The 14,752-nt window shown below is 39.5% G+C and overlaps 2 protein-coding genes across 2 annotated transcripts; both read right to left on the bottom strand.

The window, feature by feature from the left end:
* Positions 1-3,718: 3,718 nt before the first annotated feature.
* LOC107160743 (vomeronasal type-1 receptor 4-like) lies at positions 3,719-4,657 on the bottom strand. Its single transcript, XM_015507375.1, has one exon. The coding sequence runs from the start codon at positions 4,655-4,657 to the stop codon at positions 3,719-3,721; it is 939 nt and encodes a 312-aa protein (XP_015362861.1).
* Positions 4,658-6,927: 2,270 nt separating this feature from the next.
* Positions 6,928-9,101, bottom strand: LOC107160742 (vomeronasal type-1 receptor 4-like). Its single transcript, XM_015507374.2, has 2 exons — positions 8,298-9,101; positions 6,928-7,068 (listed from the first exon to the last, which is right to left on the bottom strand). The coding sequence occupies exons 1-2, from the start codon at positions 9,099-9,101 to the stop codon at positions 6,928-6,930; spliced, it is 945 nt and encodes a 314-aa protein (XP_015362860.2).
* Between the last annotated feature and the right edge of the window lie 5,651 nt (positions 9,102-14,752).

The raw sequence follows: 14,752 nt of genomic DNA, 5'->3' as shown, positions 1-14,752 counted from the left end.
GACAATGTGTGCCTGCATATATCACTGAACCAAATGGTTGTAATGATAAAATAACCACAGGGCCACATGTGGGGGTGCCCTTTAGAGTTAGGTAAGAAGATGGAGTCCCAGTGTTCAAGAAGTGGAGAGAAGCAGGAATGAAGGTGTCCATGTGTCCTTCAAGGAGTATGCAAGGCACACAAGCTGCAAAAGGAGGTACTTTTTAAATTCTGGATGGTCACTTGACTGAACACAAAGATTTGAACCACACAGTGCAGAGGAGGCATTATCCAGAGCATTGCAAAAAGCCTTGGCTGTGCCAACAAGCACATCTCATTTCTGAAAGATGGTAGAGGTCAGCACTGCGGGGGAAGCAGATGTGGGTGCAGCTGTGTTGGGGAGACCAGTGATGGGAGTTAACAGACGAGGACTTTCCATAGCCTCATGGTCTCTGTAGCACACTCTACCTGCCTCCTCGACACAGAGGAGGGTTCTAGGAAGACCAAACTGCACTTCACACTTGTCCCCTTGAGTCTAATTTTATTCTAGGGGTAACTAGCTCACTTATACATATGTATGTATGCCATGTATGAATGATGCATGTATGTGCAAGCTCAAGTTAATCTTCATGGACATATAAGCAAAGCAAATCTTCAGTTCTACTAAAATAAACTTTTTCAAAGTTGCTTGATATGTAGAATTTTTTTTAAGAACAGAGTTCTAATCCTTATGGAGGGCTAAGTGTGGTATATAGAGAGAAGAATTGCTAAAATACTTATAAAATGTTTTCTTTATCAGGTTATTTAAGAAAATGGAAAGCTACTTTTGAGAGTTATGTAGAAGCCTATTGATTTTAATCTTGGAATGGCTTCAGAGATGTTCCTAATAATAATTCAATGCCTACATTTGATTTTGAGTTATAAAGTTTATAACAACCATAATTCACATTTGTCTCCCTGGGGAGAGAATACCGGTGTATTTGTTTCATCTCAGAAAGAGTTAAGAACTTGGAAGAAATCTCACTTGATCAATGAGCATGTGTTACTTCAGGAGAAATGTGCTGATTATGTGGTGCCCACAGCTAACACTGGCCTCCTCAATGAAAATGTTGCACTGAGGAAGGAGTCTCATTAGAAATGGAGTTCTTGATGTTTAACAAAGAAGACTTTATCCTTTTGCTAAAACCAGCATAGTTTCTAACTATGTTGTGGCACAGTTTAGAAATATGCTAATTGCTATTTACTATTTTGAAAACTCTATAGAAATTAGTTCATTACACCAAGAAGAGTCCTCAAGTGTAATATCTTCCTCTCAATTGAATGTGAGAGATGTAAATTTAATAGCAGCATTCTTTATCCAGGTTTAATTCTAATAAGATTTTAGCTTGGGCCTGGGTTTGGGTGCAGAGGTATAGTGTTTGTCTAGCATGCATGAGGCACTGGGTTCAATCTTCAGCACCACACAAAAATAGAGGTGAAGACATTGGGTCCACATGAAGCTAAAAATACATATTTAAAAAAGAGACTTTTGGTTGTTTTCATGTTCAAACTAATAAAAGCGTTTTCTTCCTTTAAAAAAATATGAAAATAAAACTAGGAGCATCTAAAGGGTTGAAATTCTTAGAAATATTTGGTAAACTCTGGTATTGTATGCTAAAGGCAAGTAGATGTGAACCTATGATCAGAAAAATGTGTGTGATTTATTGATACTTATATATAAATATGTGTTCACATATATACATGTTGTGAAGAAACACATGAAAGTACCATGAAAACATGTTGCACATTCCACATGTCAGTTCTGATCATGATGCTCCAAACTAAAAGACACTACTATATTTTATTGATCAGTTTCTACTGCATATCCAAAGGCCTACACAGATAATTTATAAAGAAAGGAAATTTATTGAACTACAGTTCTGGAAATTCAGGAGCATGGTGCCAGCATCTGTTCAGCTCTGGTGAGGACCTCACAGTAGTTGGAACCACAAAGGGGGGAGAATGTGCAGAAGAGACCACAGGGCAGGAAGGGGAGCAGGAGACACTGGGGACACCAGCACTCAATGTGGGACAACCAATGTTCTCAACTTTTCAGGGGGAAGACAGCAAAATTCTCACTGGGGGATCTTCTGCCCAGAGGAAACCAAGCCACCCTAAATAGCCACCCTGAATCTTAATAACTCAAATAATTAGCAAATAACAAAACATAAGTGCTCAGAAAATTTATTTACAAAAACAAAGCCCCTGATAGATCAAGCCCACGTGGTTCTTGAACTGGACAAAGAAAAAATGGCTTCAGTGGTTTATTTAAGGGGGTACCTTCAAAGGCAGGGGTAAGGTGTCAAGGGCTGACTCTTCTTTTCTGATGTCTTGCAGTCAGCAGGTTGATTGACATTGGCAGGTCACACCCATCTCAGGTGCTGTGAGGGATCTTAGTGAGAGCTTGAGGGGGAAGTTCACCTGCATCAGGCAGTCTATCCCTGTGAGGGGTACTCCAGGGAGTTCCCAGTGCCAGACGTATCCCCTCAGGAGGCTGCAATGAGCAACATAGTCCACACACAGCTCATGATGGCTCGTGATGGCTTGTGACAAGAAACAATATAATTCATCATTAATCTTTTCCAAGGTGACCTTCCCATGACCAACCACCTTGTGCTGCATCCACTTCTCAAAGGTTGCACCACCCAACACATCACACTGGGGCAAAACTTCTAACTCATGGAACTTGGAGGTGGAAGCATAATTCACATCCAAACCAGAGAACAGGTGCTAGAATTGTTTGAAACACCTTCAGTGAGATTCTATCATCAACAACATGGGAAATACAAATTTGAAGCATATGGAATTTTCAAAGTCCAATATAAAACAGGTGATGTCGAATGATTTCATTTATTTAAAGTGCAAAAAAAGGGGAAAGTGATCTATGCTGTTATACTGCTCACTCTTGTGGACACTTAGAGAAAAGAAGACTTATGCAGACTAGAATATTGTTTTACCATGCAGCAGCTTCTTGCACAGGTGTGTTCAGTCCAGAAAAAGTCTTTAGAAATGCATGTCAACACTTCCACACAAATATCTCAAAGATACATATTGATAATTCAATAATCAGTTATAAAATAAAATTTATTATTACCCAGTGTTGTGAATCATCAAGATAGACAGTAAATAAAGATTAAATCTAAATAGCTTGTGAAAAAAGACATATTGCATTATGAAAATATCAGTCCAGAAACCAACAAATTAGATATACACTGTTTAATAAAAAGAGCATCAGTAGACTTTGTTTCCCATCATTTCCAAGATTACATGAAACGTGTCTCATTTCATTGCAAAAGAAAAACGTTTGAGAGAGTTCACTTTAATATTTCCTTCAAAAGACATAGCTGAGACAAAAACCAAAAGAGTAGACAAAGAAAAACTACATTCCATGATAGCAGGAAAATAATGAAAGCGGATTTTATGCTGAAAAATTTGCTCTTACTGTAACTGGTATATTCAATGTGAAATTTGTATTTTATATCTAATTTTTCAGAAATATTGCTTAATGGTGAAGAAGCCAAATCTTAGTGATATGCATGTTCACACACTCAGTTACACATACACACACACATGCTCACACTATAGTAAAGAATATATGTGTGTGTTGATTCTCTTTCTCATAAGATGTGACTGTATCACTCTTCTTTCAATTTGGGGGTGACAATGGAGAAACATGTAACAATTGTACAAATGCCTACAATTTACATGTTCCTTCTGACATCAAGGTTTTTCCTATTCCTTGTCCAATAGAGATTGTGTCTGGATGCACTGGTGTCTCTTCTTATGAGCAGAAAGGGGCAGAGAGCTGGGAAACACGCAGAAACCATTGCACCAACCTTTACCAAGAGCCAGTGGGGATTATAAATAACAGTCACACAAATCTGAAAGAGGCAGGAAAGTGTGTAAAAAAATACAAAGGTGCTCACCAGTAGGAGGATGGTTTTAGTGGCTCTGGACTCAGGGGAGGACCTGGGGGAGCTGCTCTTATGAACATGCTGCATTCTCCGCTGGTGCATGTGCAGGATGAGCACCATGGAGCTGCTGGCCCAGAGCATGAGCCCCACACACAGGACATCAGGGAATGTTAGCAATGCTGCATACAGTGATTGTAAGATTATTTCAGAATCAACAGAAATACAGTATCCAAGATCTCTCAGGTTTGTGGCATTATTGTTGCTCTTCTTTCCAGTCATAGATAAAATAATAATAATATTTATAAGCAGATACAAAATCCAGCTCAGATATATGGAGAAGCCAATGTACTTAGGAGCTTTCACTTTAAGCTCTGAACAGCTGGAGTCCTCAGGACTAATCTTAATGGCCTGGAAGACACTCAGGAGGCAGGTGCTGCCAATGGACACACCCCTGCCCACCCTGTGAAGATAGAAAAGCAGCTTGCATCCAAAATCATTGAGGAAACCTTTCACTCCAAAAGCTGCCACTGTCTGAGGAACTCCTCTACACAGGAGAGCTAATAAGTTGGCCACAATCAAGTGCTGAAGAATCAAGTCTGTGTGTCTTACCTTGAACCCCATGAGGTAATGGACCATGTAATGGAGGAGAAGAGAGGAATTGCCCAGAGCTCCAACCACAGTCTGTGACAAGAAAATAATTCCTAAAGCCACATCACTGGCTGCCATCCTGCCAGTTCCTTGCTGTCCCATCCAGAGGGTCCTGCAGAAGAACAGGCCAGGGCTACACATGTCCTTTCAACCAAAATCCAGTATTGCCCACACTTCAGAGTTAATGCTGTGAAAACTCACCTAATATTTTATTTTCACTAGCAGGTTGTAATGAGGTTCGTATGACTAGTCAAGGCAGGAAGTGTGTATAAATCCCTGTTGTGAAGCCAGAACATGGTGATTCATCTTCATGACATGAGACAGATGCTGAGATGAGTTTCCTGATGACCAGGAGAGCTTGTGCACAGAGATGTTAAGTCTCTGTCCAGAATCACACTCTGATCATGTGCACAGAGGGGTCTATATGTATGTACATGCTCAAATTAATCTTCATGGATACATAAGCAAAGAGAATCTTCAGTTCTACTAAAATAAACTTTTTCAAAGTTGCTTGACATGTAGAATTTTTTTCAGAACAGAACTCTAATCCTTATGGAGGGCTAAGTGTGGTATATAGGGAGAAGAATTTCTAAAATACATATTAAATATTTTATTTGTCAGGTTGTATAAGAAAATGGAAAGCTACTTTGGAGAGTTATGTAGAAGCTTATTGATTTTAATCTTGGAATGGCTTCAGAGATGTTCCTAATAATAATTCAATGCCTACATTTAATTGTGAGTTAAAAAGTTTATAACAACCATAATTCACATTTGTCTCCCTGGGAAGAGAAGACCAGTGTATTTTTTTCTTCTCAGAAAGAGTTAAGATCTTGGAAGAAAACTCACTTGATCAAGGAGCATGTGTTAATTCAGGAGAAATGTACTGATTATGTGGTGCCCACAGCCAACACTGGTCTCCTCAATGAAAATGGTGCACTAAGGAAGCAGTCTCATTAGAAATGTAGTTCTTGATGTTTAACAAAGAAGACTTTGTCCTGTTGCCTAAAACCAGCATAGTTTCTAACTATGGTGTGGCATAGTTTAAGAAATATGATAATTGATATTTACTATTTTTAAAGTTCTATAGAAATTAGTTTATTACACCAAGAAGGGTCCTCACATGTAACATTTTCCTCTCAATTGAATGTGAGAAATGTAAATTTCATAACAGCATTCTTTATCCAGATTTTATTCTAATAAGATTTTGGTTGGGTCAGGGGTTGTGGCTCAGTGGTATAGTATTTGCCTAGCATGCAAGACACACTGGGTTCAATCTTCAGCACCACACAGAAATAGAGGTGAAGACATTGTGTCCACATGAAGCTAAAAAATACATATTTTAAAAAAGACTCTGGGTTGTCTTCATGTTCAGACTACTAAAAGCATTTTCTTCTTCAAAACTATGAAAATAAAACTAGAGCTCATAAAGGGTTGAAATTCTTATAAATATTTGGTAAACTCTGGTATTGTATGCTAAAGGCAAGTAGATGTGAACCTAGATTAGAATAATGTGTGTGATTTATTGATACTTATATATAAATATGTGTTCACATATATACATGTTGTGAAGAAACACATGAAAGTACCATGAAAACATGTTGCATATTCCACATGTCAGTTCTGATCATGATGTTCCAAACTGAAAGACACTAGTATATTTTATTGATCAGTTTCTGCTGCATCTCCACAGGCCTACACAGATACTTTATAAAGAAAAGAAATTTATTGAACTACAGTTCTGGACATTCAGGAGCATGGTGCCAGCATCTGTTCAGCTCTGGTGAGGACCTCACAGCAGTTGGAATCACAAAGGTGGGAGCATGTGCAGAAGAGACCACTGGGCAGAACAGGGAGCAGGAGACACTGGGGACACTGGCACTTGTTGTAGAACAACCAATGTTCTCAACTTTTCAGGGGGAAGACAGCAAAATTCTCACTGGGGTGTCGTCTGCCCAAAGGAATCCAAGCCACCCTAAATAGCCACCATGAATCTTTATATCTCAATAAAATTTAAATTTATTAGCAAATAATAACACATAAACACTCATAGAATTTATTTTCAAAAGCAAAGCCCCTGACAGATCAAGTCCACGCCGGTTCTTGAACTGGACAAGGAGAAAATGGCTCTGGTGGTTTATTTAAGGGGGGACCATCAAAGGCAGGGGTAAGGTTTCAGGGGCAGACTCTTGCTTTCTGATGTCTTGCAGTCAGCAGGTTGATTGACATTGGCAGGTCACACCCATCTCAGGTGCTGTGAGGGATCTTATTTAGAGCTTGAGGTGGAAGTTCACCTGCATCAGGCAGTCTATCCCTGTGAGGGGTGCTCTAGGTAGTTCCCAGTGCCTGACTTATCCCCTCAGGAGGCTGCAATGAGCAATGTAGTCCACACACATCCCACAGATGGCTCGTGACAGGATATAATATAATCCATTATTAACCTTTTTCAAGGTGACTTCCCCATATCCAACAACCTTGTACTGCATCCACTTCTAAAAGGTTGCACCACACAACACATCACACTGGGACAAAACTTCTAACTCATAGAACTTGGAGGTGGGTGCATAATTCACATCAAAACTAGAGCACAGGTGCATCAAGAGAGAAATGCTAGAATTGTTTGAAATACCTTCAGTGAGATTCTGTCATCGACAACATGGGAAATACAAATTTAAAGCATGTGGAATTTTCAAAGTCCAATATAAAACAGGTGATGTTGAATGATTACATTTGTTTAAATTGCAAATAGGGGAAAGTAATATATGCTGTAAGAAATCACATACTGCTCACTCTTGTGGACACTTAGAGAAAAAAAGAGTTATTGTTTTACCGTGCAGCAGCTTCTTGCACATATGTGTTCAGTTCAGGAAAAGTCATTAGAAATGCATGTCAACACATCCATACAAACATCTCAAAGATACATATTGATAACTCAATAATCAGTTATAAAATAAATTTATTAGTACCCAGTGTTGTAAATCATCAAGATAGACAGTAAATAAAGATTAAATTCTAATTAGCTTATGAAAAAAGACATATTGCATTATGAAACTAAAAATGCAGAAACCAATAAATAGGATATACACTGTTTAATAAAAAGAGCATCAGTAGACTTTGTTTCCCTTAATTTCCAAGATTACATGAAACATGTCTCATTTCATTGCAAAAGAAAAACCTTTGAGAGAGTTCACTTTGATATTTCCTACAAAAGACATAGCTGGGACAAAACCATAGGAGTAGACAAAGAAAAACTACATTCCATGATAGCAGGAAAATAATGAAAGCATATTTTATGCTGAAAAAATTTACTCTTGTTGTAATTGGTATATTAAATGTTAAATTTACATGTTACATCTAATTTTTCAGAAATATTGTTGAATGGAGAATAAGATGAATCTTAGTGATCTCCATGTGCACATACTAAGGTACATACACACACACACACACACACACACATGCTCACACTATAATAAAGAATATATGTGTGTGTTTATTATCATTCTCCTGAGATGTGACTGTATTACTCTTCTTACAATTTGGGGGTGACAATAAAGAAACATGTAAGAATTGTGCAAATGCCTACAATTTACACATTCCTCCTTACATCAAGGTTTTTTCTATTCCTTTTCCAATAGAGATTGTGGCTGCATGCAGTGGAGTCTCTGCTCATGAGCAGAAAGGGGCAGAGAGCTGGGAAACACCCAGCAACCATTGCACCAACCTTTACCAGGAGCCAGTGGGGATTATAAATAACAGTCACACAAATCTGAAAGAGGCAGGAAAGTGTGTAAAAAAATACAAAGGTGCTCACAAGGAGGAGGATGGTTTTGGTGGCTCTGGACTCATGAGAGGACCTTAGGGGTCTGGACTTATGAACATGCTGCATTCTCTGCTTGTGCCTGTGCAGGATGAGCACCATGGAGCTGCTGGCCCAGAGCATGAGCCACACACACAGGAAATCTGGAACTGTAACCAATGTTGCATGCAGAGATCGTAAGATTATATCAGAATCAACAGCAAAACAGTATCCAAGATCTCTCAGGCCAGTGGCATTATTGTTGCTCTTTTTCCCAGTCATAGATGAAATAACAATAATATTTATAAACAAGTACAGAATCCAACTCAAATATATGGCAAAGCCAATGTACTTAGGAACTTTCACTTTAAACTCTGAACAGCTGGAATTCTCAGGACTAATTTTGATGGCCTGGAAGACACTCAGGTGGCAGGTGCTGCCAAAGGACATACCCCTGCCAACCCTGTGAAGATAGAAAAACAGCTTGCATTCAAAATTATTGAAGAAAACTTTCATTCCAAAAGCTTCCAGTGTCTGGGGAACTCCTCTACACAAGAGAGTTAACAAGTTGGCCACAAACAAGTGCTGAAGAATCAAGTCTGTGGGTCTTACCCTTCCCCCAGTGAAGTAAAGGACCAGGGAATGGAGGAGAAGAGAGGAATTACCCAGAGTTCCAACCACAGTCTGTGACAAGAAGATAAATCCTAAAGCCACATCACTGGCTACCATACTGCCAGTTCCCTGCTGTCCCAGCCAGAGGGTCCTGCAGGGAAACAGGAGACCTGTGCTGCACATGTCCTGTCAACCAAAATCCAATATTGCCCACACTGCAGAGTTCCCACTGGGGAAACTTACCTAAGATTTTATTTTCACTAGCAATTTTTAATGGGGTTCATATGGATAGTCAAGTCATGAAGTGTGGGTAAAACCTGTTGTGAAGGAAGCACATGGTGATTCATCTTCATGACATGAGGCAGGTGCTGAGATGAGTTTCCTGATGACCAGGAGAACTTGTGCACAGAGATGTTAAGTCTCTGTCCCCAGATTCACACTCTGATCAGGTGCACAGAGGGGTCCTGAACCTGGCTGAGTGTTTACAAAGAGCCCAGCAAGAACCATCAAGTGTTCCTAAAGGTCGTGAGCAGATTGTTCTATCAATCCAGCTCATATTTTCTTCCATTTTTCTATAAATGTCTTCAAAAATAGTGGTAGTCTTAAACTATTCATTGTAAAATGTTCCCATTTACTCTGAAATATTAATTCTATGTGCAAGCTCACTTATGAAGGAACATGTAGATATTGACTTTAATGACAGCAGATGCACTGAGGGAACCTCAGCCCTGCAGGCACCTGTGCCATGGTTAGTCCCATGCAGGGAGGCAGGACTGACTCCACCTCAGGACAGCTCCCCATGACTCATATGGTTGGTTGTTAGGAACACAAGCTCTAGGGCCCTATCTCAGGAATTTTGCCACATTCCCAGGTGAAGTTCTAAGTCTTGGGATACCAAGAAATAACACATGATTAAAGAGTATAGTGTGGAAACAAAATATTCACTTTTTCAGAAGATACAGAATTGAGTTAATTAATACCTATGAAAAAATTTCAATAAAGAAAATTAGTGAATGATATTACAATAGGAACCATCCATAAAAATTGGTATGTGTGAGTATTTAAAACTTGAAATACTAGAATTTCTGCATTCATTTGAATGCAAATATTTAACAAAATTTTTAGGTAGAAAAATTTAGGTTCACATTTTACTGAACACACAGTGAAGAGCTTTTATATGTCTTCTGCACATTCATACCCTGCACCACTATCAGATTCCTATGCCAGATGGTGAATTCACTACAATCAGAAGATATCCCACATACTAAAAATATAAAGCTCTTACAGGTGGTAATAGAATTCTGTATTATTCTTGTCCATGTTTTCATACATGTTTCTTTCTACAGTACAGAAAAATGGACTCACTATCCTTGAATTATGATGATTTCAGGATTGGTACAATTACTGTCCTCATTGGCTGCACCATGCTGAGAGTCAGAGAAAATGTTCTGCTCGAACAGTCACCATCAGCTCTCTCTCTGCACAGGATTAAGAAGAGATCCTTCTATTCCACACACAGGCAGGGAGATACTATGAGTCTGGACGTAGAAATCATGAAGATTTAGTGTAGACTTCCTGTAAGGAAACTGAGCAGCTGAGTGACTTAGAAAACCTCCTTGTGCACCTTGAAAATCACATTTAATTTTCATTTGGACTAAACCACAGCAGCCCCTGTCAGTAAGAATCACACTTAGTTAAATTAGGATCCATGGTGGTTTGGCATTTAGGCTAGGACCCATTTATCTTTGCTACCTAGAGCGATTCTTCATCAACCATTTTAATACTTGTGTGGCTCTGGCTTCTGGAGGGTTCAACCAAGTGTCCCCTTTTTGGTTGTGATCACTTACCCAGACTCTTGATGGGTCTCTTCTCATAGATTCTGCTCTCAGAGTCACCCTGAGCCACTCTCCAGGCTCTTTCTCTCTGCCAGGATGGTGAGCTCAGTGCAGAGGCCTCTCTGACCAAGATGTGTGCTGCAGGGAGGGGGCCAGCTCCTGAGATATGGGTCTGTGGCTCTGTGACCTCACCTCCCCTGGGACCTGCAATTACCCCTGTGCCAGAAGCAGCAATGGCTGTGCAGGCTAGGGGAGCTGAGGACACTGCTGGAAACTTTCTCCCAGGTGTCACTTATGAATAACAATTTTAAACCTTCCTCATAACATGTCTTCAGAGGATATTCTAGTGTTTGGAGAGATTCTTACTTATCCATGATCCTAGGAGACCAACAGGGTGTCACTTGGAGGGGTTGAGAAATACTGAGGTCTGTCATATGAAGGGCTGGCAGTGAGTTTTGCATGTCTCATATTATTTCTTCCTTCCCTGGGAAGAGTTTTACCCCAAATTTATTTGCGTCCTGTTCTTCATTTAAATTAATATCACCAGATTGAAGGTATGAGCAGAGAAATTGAAAATCGAGAAAACACATAGGAAGGATATTAACACAGGTAGAAGGAAAAGAATAGATGCTAATAGTTCACCTTGGAAGTGACCAGATTCATCTGCACAATATGAGTAAATTCATTGGATACACTTATGTAATTGAATGTTAATTTATATTCTACTTTGTGAAGAAATACGCCCTGCCATTATTGACCTCCACTACTGACGGGGGGAGAAACAGAACAATATCCCTCAAATAGAATGAAAAAAAGTCTCCTTCAACAATGACATCAGCAGGATCTGTTTTACTAGTCTGAGCCAAGATTTATATAATATCAAATCAAATATTAATATTACTAATTAATATTAGTAATATTAATTTCTAATTAATTATAAATTATTTATATTGGTATTAATAATTACTAATATTAATTCAGTAGCCCCACAGGGTGACCACAGCACAGGAGCCCTTTCAGTTACTGTACTCCCTCCAGCCCTCCAAGGACAATATATTCACTGAGGCACCTTAACTAATGCTGTGAGATTGACCATCCAGTTGAAAACCTGTGGTATGAAACAGGTGGGTCTTGGGCAGTGACACTCAATGGGGATTAGATTGAAGTGGTTAAAAGAATAAAGACATGAGAAAAGGGTGGACAGGGAAACAAGATGGTAGAGCTCCTGTGATATGGAGGAGAGAGAGTTCAAAAGAGATAAGGTAGATGCAGAAAAGGCAAAAACTCACTACCTCTCCAGAAAAAGCTTATGGACATGCCTAGGTGTAGGCACACCTGGGGTGAGGATCCAAGGGACACAAGGACATAGGGTTAACCAGGTAAGAGAGACATGGGGTGCAAGGTCACACAGGAATGAAGATGCTTCTGGGGATGGGGACAGAATGCAAAATAAAGTTGAAGGTTGCTGGATGCAAAGCCTCTGAGGTGTTCATAGCTCCACGTGGTGGGAAGTTGTGAACACAGCTGGGGGACAGGGACTGTATTAATTAGTTGTCCAAAACAGCCCCAGAGTGTGACAAAAAAGTGAGTCTATGCAGAGAGAATAGTCCTTGGAGGAGACAAATTAGACAGAGAACAATGAAAGAGCAGGGGAAGGTGGTGGGGAAAGAGCTAAGGGGGCCATGAGGCTAAAAGTGGAAGGAAACACAAATGTAAAAGTGTAAACTTCTAGATTTCAAGACTAATATGAGTCCCCACAACCATGTGGTGTAACTGAGTGACAGAAAAGACACCTGTGAAACTGGGAAAGTGTCTTGATTGAGGACCAGGCACTTTGTCCACAGCAAGTGCATATGGTTAATTGGCCATGCAGGGAAATTCTCAGGGAGATACAAAACCAACACACAATTTTACCTTTAAACCAAGTTCTGGGATGGCTCCTTGTGCTCTCTGCATCAAGCTCCCTGGGGGGGGGGGAGCGGGGACATGAGGTTCTACTGGAGAGGCTAGAAAGAGAGAAGGGGCATGCTTGGAAGTGGGTTTTATTGGGAACTCTAAATGCTGGGGAAAATCCCATCCAATGAAGGTCAAGGGGGGAGCAGTGTTGCAAGGTCAGGTGATGTGATTGTGTCCCTGGGGTAGTGGAGAGACTACCACATGGACACCATCCTGGAACCCAAGAAGTGTGGGGAAGTCCTGCCATATTTCTGCTACTTGGACACCTCAAAGTACTCAGCTGGGGAGTAACTCAGTCCGTGCCAGGTTGACCTCCCACATATTCCCCCTTCTTTCTTTGAAAAGCAGGTGATGATTTACTCTTGGGTCCCTGAATTCTTGCTTTGAAGGTTCACCATCCTATAATTACAACACAAAAGAGAATTAACAGCAAAGAGAACAATGCAAAAATATACCAAGCAGAGTGTTTAAAAATGTTTCTGGGGTTAAAGCCATTTAATTATTTTAATACTTGATTAGCTAAGGAAGAAGGATTTAAAAATCAGCTTTATTATCCTGTATATCCTGAATATGATGATGGAGCTCCAAAAGATCCAAGCTGTTGTTATTATTTTGCCAAATACCCAATAAATGGTTTTTAACCTTCTCTCAATCCCACAGGAAGGTATTGTACTTGGTGGCTGTAACACACACATATTTATAACTTGTGTGACATTTAAGTGTTTCTTTAAACTTTAGAGCCAAAAGCTCATTACCTATAGTTATGACAGTTGCCTCTAAGGCATTTAACTTAGTCTCAATCCTTTCATAAATATTTATTTGATTGTGAATAGCCTTGGAAGTATTCTGAGCCAAATTATTAAGAAAATTGGCATGTTGAATATTTTGAGACACAGCCACTAAAGCTGTGACTGTTGAGGCAATAAAGGAAACCAAGGCAACAACTCCCACTATTATAAGTCCAATGGCACGTTTAGGTCTCACTAGCTGGGCATGTATTTGTCGTAAAACTTCAAAACCAGCATCAGTGTACCATGGCTCTGAAATATTATCTGGCAATAAGACAAAAGATTGCTGATTGAGTATCAGCACTCCTTTTTCTCTATTATATCTGGTAATACAATTAGTTAAATTACATTTGTCACATGTTACAATATATCTATCATCTACCCATTTCACTTTTACATTTCCAATAATTAAAACATAAGGAGATTGAACACAGGCTCATAAGCCATATCAAGAACCTTCTTTATAGTTCTTTTCAAAAAATTCCGGTAAAGGCTTGTCTGTAAAATGTAAAAATTCCGAGGCAGCAATTAAGCGCCAAACATCCTTTTGAACACCACCTTCACTGTAGGTCAAAATATTGCTAAGAAATCTTGCAAGGGTCACTCTGAGCCATCTTCTTCTTCTTTCAAAATCTCTTCCTTTTGAGGGAAGTCTTCTCTGTGTCAATCTTTAGTCGTTTGAATCTTGGTTCTATTTCCTCCATGTCTGATTGCACATTCAGGCACCCAAATAGGATGAAAAGCACCTTTTGGAAAAATACAAGAATAACCTCTTCCCCACATAGTCACTGGATCTGGTCTTTTCCATTGATCAGTCTGAAAGTCTTTCCACCAAACTCGGCCTAAAGGACCTGTTGCTGTGGAAGACATAGGTCGCTCAGCTGCAGTGTGACCTTCTAAGTCACAATTTAAAAAATTTAAAAGAAACACAGAATGATTGAGGTTATTTGGGGGAGTCATAATCCTGTCCCTACCTTTTAATTTCTGTAATTGCAGCTTAATAGTTAAATGAGCTCATTCTACAATGGCTTGACCTTGAGGATTTTAAGGAATACCTGTTTATGGTCAATCCAAAATTCTTCAAAATTGTTGAAAAGAATAGTTTACATAAGCCAGTACATTATACATTTTAATCTGTTAAGGACATCCTAATACTGCAAAAGTAGCTAGGAAATGGGAAATATCATGC

This window comes from Marmota marmota, unplaced genomic scaffold, assembly GCF_001458135.2.
Source record: "Marmota marmota marmota unplaced genomic scaffold, marMar, whole genome shotgun sequence".
NCBI lineage: Eukaryota > Metazoa > Chordata > Mammalia > Rodentia > Sciuridae > Marmota > Marmota marmota.
The sequence above is the reverse complement of the archived record's forward strand: the minus strand, read 5'-3'. Positions and strand labels throughout refer to the sequence as shown.

What these genes read in the sequence shown, in the direction of transcription:
- LOC107160743 (XM_015507375.1), bottom strand. Translation starts at nt 4,657, where the DNA reads ATGGCAGCCAGTGATGTGGCTTTAGGAATTATTTTCTTGTCACAGACT.
- LOC107160742 (XM_015507374.2), bottom strand. Translation starts at nt 9,101, where the DNA reads ATGGTAGCCAGTGATGTGGCTTTAGGATTTATCTTCTTGTCACAGACT. An exon ending in CCCACTGGCTCCTGGTAAAG is followed by an intron (nt 7,069 to 8,297) that starts GTTGGTGCAATG and finishes GCAACCTTTTAG; the next exon opens with AAGTGGATGCAGTACAAGGT.